We start from the raw sequence: 5145 nt of genomic DNA, 5'->3' as shown, positions 1-5145 counted from the left end.
AATTAATCCAAACCAACTAAGGATAAGGAATAATTAATCCAAACCAACTAAGGATAAGGACTAACTAATCCAAACAAACTAAGGATAAGGAATAATTAATCCAAACCAACTAAGGATAAGGAATAATTAATCCAAACCAACTAAGGATAAAAATAAAAGGGTGGCCTAATTTATTGTGGCCCAACCCATTAACAACATTACAACTCAAAACTAACAAAAATGGGCTAACTTATTATGCCAAAGTTAGGCTCTAGTATGGCCAGGGCATGCCATATGCTGGAATTTCAGATTCCATCTCAACATGTGGTTCCATTAATGTGAGAAACTTATGTGTTCTCCATGCTTCCTTGAGATCTATGGTTGAGTGGTAGCAATTCCGTATCAGATGGTTACCACATCAGTCCCCCAAGGAACCTTAACTTTCCTATGCAATGTGGAAGGGATTGCACCTAGAGGATGGAGCCATGGCCTTCCCAACAGTAGAGCATAATTGGCCAGAATATCCAGGACAACTACATCCACCCAACTCTCTATAGTCCTTGTCGAGATCTTTGCTCTGAAAGTTCCTTTCGCATTGCGCATGGTATTGTCATAGGCTTTGACCACCATGTTAGACGGTTCAAGTTCTGACTCCTCAATCTTGAATTTTGACAGCATCTTCAATGGGCATACACACAAGGTCGACCCGTTCTCCACCATCAAATTGCGAGTTTCACGCCCGTTAACAGCAACCTGAATGTACAGAGACTTGAAATGATTCCTTCCTTCCAGAGGTAGGTCAGAGTCAAAGAAGGTGATCTCACCAATCCTGCGCTGTAATACATTTATCATGTCTACACTTTGGATTCTGGCAGGCACTCTAACAAATGTCATAGCCTCTAATAAAGATTCTCTGTGCTCCTTGGAGGCTATCAGTAAATCCCACAGTGAGATATCCGCTTTGGTCCTCTGTAGCTGGCTCAATACTGAATTCGCTGTTACACCACTAGGTGTTCTGTTTTGACTACTCTCACCCACTTCAGTAGTCTTCTTTTGCAATTTTCCCATTTCATCTTCTTTCTTCTTTTCTTTGGGTTGTTCTTCACCCTTGTCTGTTGTCTTCTTTCCAATTGCATCAGTGACAACTCCTTTTCCCTTAGATTAGGCACTGCTATTGGGATTATACACTCGACCACTTCGGGTTAAGCTCTAGATGCCCACTTCATTCACATCCTCCTCACTGCTATAGTACCACTGATCCTCCTGATCAGCCAAACTTTTCTAAATCGCGAGCTGAATCTGCTCGTCCTCACTTTCTGGTACTTCGCCCACCTTAACCGTGATGCTCTTTTCAATTTCTATTTTCACGGGCCTCTTCTCTTCATCTTCCTCACTGCTGCAATCATCCCAGATGTTCAGTATGGCACACACTCTTTCCTCCCATTCAGCTTCTGCCAACACTAGTTCTTCCGGCAAACCACTCCTAATTGCGTTAACCGATCCACCTGACTGAGACTTGTGGGGTGGATAGTTGTACTGGTATTGTGGCAGTGGATTGTTCTTGGTGCTCGGCTTGTTCCTCTCGGAAGGTTTGGTAATCTTTCCACTGTCTATTAGATCCTGAATGTCGTGCCTTAACTTGAAACAATCATCAGTAGAATGCCCCTTACACTGGTGGTAATCATAGTTCCGATCCATAAACCTACCCGAACAGGTTTAGCTGGATTAACTGGTAACTTGGAAAGCACTCCGTTCTTAATGCAGGATCTCATGACCGTGCTCAAAGGTCTGCCCAGATCGGTGAACTCCCTTCTTACTTTCTCATTGACAGCTCCGACCGTGTTACTACTCCCTAATTGGTTCGGGGTACTGCTTCCGGCATTTCTATCAGTGTAGGAGGTCCGATAGTTACCAAACCCTCGACTCTTCTTCTTCTCATCCTTATACAGCTCTTCTATGTTCAAACCAGCCCTTTGAACTAGAGCAAAATTAGTGAGAGGTTGGGCCAACATTCTCTCCTTGAAGAAAGGTAACAAGCTTCTACTGAAAATTCTGATCAGTTCTTGGTCTTTTGGCCTTGTCTGGATCAAGAATAGCTTTGTCCTCCACGTCCTATAATAATCTGAGAAAGTTTCATCTTTTTCCTGCCTCAAACTCTCCAAATCACGCAGACCGAATTCATCACTGTCATCTGTCTTGAAGTGCTTAAGAAAAGCGGTCTGCAGTTTGACCCAATTCCTCTGTGTCTCCATGTCTAGGCCATCATACCATCTCCGGTAACTCTTGTGCAGTGTTTGTGGGAATGCCCGTAAGACATCTTCCTCATTATATCGGTTCATTTCAGAAACCCAGAGGAATTCAGACAGATGGGACCGCGGGTCGTTATCTCCCTCAAACACAGTATGCTTAAAAGTCTTGAATGAAGTGGAACTTGAAGGATGCAAAACATATTCGGTTACATGGAAATTAGTTACCGGGTCCTTTTCCTTTACGACAGACATTTTCTCCGCTTTGTCTTTCAGCTCAACAAGTTGCTTGATTAGATCATTCTCCACTGGGACAACTCCACTGGGACAACATCACTGGCAGAGGCCTGATTATCTGAAGCGGGTTCTGGGATTTCTCTCTCCTCAACCACAGGCTGGTTGCTTGATGCAGGAGGAGTCTGATTTTGTGCCCTCTCTTGGGCGAAAGCAGCAGCTATTATCTGAGTATGGTCCTTATCTGGGCTGGAGAGAACCCGGTCTCATTCACCATGTCGTCAGCCATTTCTATCATATCTGAATCAGAAGATGAGTCTGACAAACTTGAATGATTCACAAAACTAACTGGAGTAGGCTCAGGGATTGGGGACACTCTGACCAAACGTTGACCAGGGCATCGGTGCCAAGCTCTCGAAGCGATTTCCTGGGAAGGATCAATTCTGACTGATAGATAGAAACATCTAAGTTAAAGTAGGTCCTGCATGTATGCATGAGAAATAACAACACATAGGATGAGGAATGCAGTTCTAATGTGCTAACGATCGGTATGGAAATAAGATCTAGATTTCAATGACTGGACCCAAAATTCGGTATGAATAACATGGCAATAACTTATTTTTTATTCAAAAATTTCTAGCATTATCTGTCGTCGACAGTTCCTTTTGGAATTTATGGTCGACTATTTTCTCTCAAGTCGCTAACTTTTGCCTCGGAATGAAAGAATTTCCGAGCGAGATTTTTCTTATTTTTTTTCTTTTTTGTATCCTTACTTTTTGCCTTAGAACATATGGTCCCAAGCAGGATCTTATTTTGTTACAAATTCTGTAATCTCTCGCTCACTTTCAAATAATGCGAGAAATGTGAAAATACAAAGGAATCGCAACCCCTTTATATCTCCCTTTTCTTTTGGGTATAAATTCGCTATAAGTGATTGCATTATCTTATTCGAAGTGAATTTAGGGTCCAGTCTCAAAACCAAGGTCGAACGTCCATACCGAAAATTAGCTCTTATTAATGCATGGCTGAAAAGAAGAATATAACATGGTGCATGAATGTCACAACATATGTACAGTTATAACATACAGGGGAACGGGAGTTGGGAAATGCATGCCTTCCAACCTTATTTCTCCCACACACGTATTCCGTCGGTATAAATTTCGACATCTGTTTCCTAGGAATTGGTCTAATCTCGACAACCAACCGGGGGTTTTGAGATTGACGATATCAACTCTCGGAAATGAATGCAGTATAATAACAGCAAACAGAATCAAGTGTTCCTTAAGGGAAGTGACTAAGGCTTTTAACTATATGCATGGGCTTTAGTCTTATTAGGCTTACAAAGTCTGGGTTCCACAAACAAGATTCGGGCTTTTTATGGGCCTACTCCTTTTGACGCACCTTTAAGGTACTAGGCTTGCGGTTGGTAGTTTTGTTAATTCTCGGATGGATGTACCTAAAACGCGGGGTTTAGGCTGGATCCACCGTCAAAGTTAACAAAAGTACCGAAGGGTAATATGGGTAGAAAGTGGTGAGAAGAGAGAAATGCGATATGAATGCAAGATCCTAGAAAGATAAAGGAAAGCAAATAAGCACATATGGACGATTAAAGAATTTTCCAATGGTTTTCTAATCAATTTTATTAGAAAAAGTAGGTTTTAGAGTCAACTCCTAATTGCAACCACTTAGTTATTAAAAATAACCGGGGATTAGTGGATGCGTCCCCAGTGAAGTCGCCAATCTGTTTTCGTCGACCGCCCCCGAGCGACTTGAAAAACTTGCTCGGATCTTATTTGGATTGGAAATGTGATTTTTATTAAGAAAATGGTGACAAAACCTTTTAGGAACGTGATGCCGATAAATTGGTCTTATAAAACATTTTGAGTCGCCACCCATTTTTTCGGCAATGGGACTGTTTCCAATTAAAAGTGACTTCATTTAAAACCCAATTTTATTCAAGGCCGATTATTTGAGAGACTGGTCAGGCGCACCAGGTGCAATTCTAGGTAAGGGAATTGGGTACGTCGGCCCGTTGGAAGCCGATGCCCAGAAAATCGGCCTCTTTTAACCTACAATTTCTAATTTATTATAATTTAGAAAAGCCAATTTATTTACATAAACCCAACTCGAATAAATCGAACTGAGTTCCTATGTGGAAAATCATTTAATCGTTCCAAATAAATTCATCTATTGCATTCATAATCATTCAAACCACATCAATCATTCAACCCATAGCAATTAAGTTAAAATAATCAAAAAGACCCGCTCTTGCCTTATGGTTAAAGACAGGCCACAAACCAAACTTAAAATACATTCTACCCAATTAAAATACAATAAACCCTAAAATCCCATAATCATGCATAATAAAATATTAACTTATTTGATTTGATTAAAGTACAATCTGCCCATTATTGGTTATTTTTTGAATTATAAAGAGGATTAAGTGTTTATTTAATTACACAGAATAATAAAAAAAATGAACTAATTCTGGAACCCTAGAATAGTCGCGTCACGCAGCTATTCTATGGAAGAACAGTTGCGTGACGGATCTCATAGCTATGTGACGCAGCTGTTTGTGATTTTGTCAAAACTTTTAGATTCATCCGTCATTTATTTAAAATATAATATTAAATAAAAAGATATAAACAAAATAAAATTATAAGCATAAACAGTTCTGTCACGCAGC

At 40.5% G+C, this 5145-nt stretch overlaps 1 protein-coding gene across 1 annotated transcript; it reads right to left on the bottom strand.

The window, feature by feature from the left end:
* Positions 1–381: 381 nt before the first annotated feature.
* LOC149495630 (uncharacterized) lies at positions 382–2480 on the bottom strand. Its single transcript, XM_089723221.1, has 4 exons — positions 1990–2480; positions 1686–1863; positions 1312–1599; positions 382–1134 (listed from the first exon to the last, which is right to left on the bottom strand). Exons 1-4 carry the CDS (start codon positions 2478–2480, stop codon positions 382–384), a joined length of 1710 nt encoding a protein of 569 aa, XP_089579347.1.
* Between the last annotated feature and the right edge of the window lie 2665 nt (positions 2481–5145).

This window comes from Jatropha curcas, chromosome 6 (genome assembly GCF_041381405.1).
Source record: "Jatropha curcas cultivar XTBG-Jc1 chromosome 6, XTBG_Jcur_1.0, whole genome shotgun sequence".
Classification (NCBI taxonomy): domain Eukaryota; kingdom Viridiplantae; phylum Streptophyta; class Magnoliopsida; order Malpighiales; family Euphorbiaceae; genus Jatropha; species Jatropha curcas.
The sequence above is the reverse complement of the archived record's forward strand: the minus strand, read 5'-3'. Positions and strand labels throughout refer to the sequence as shown.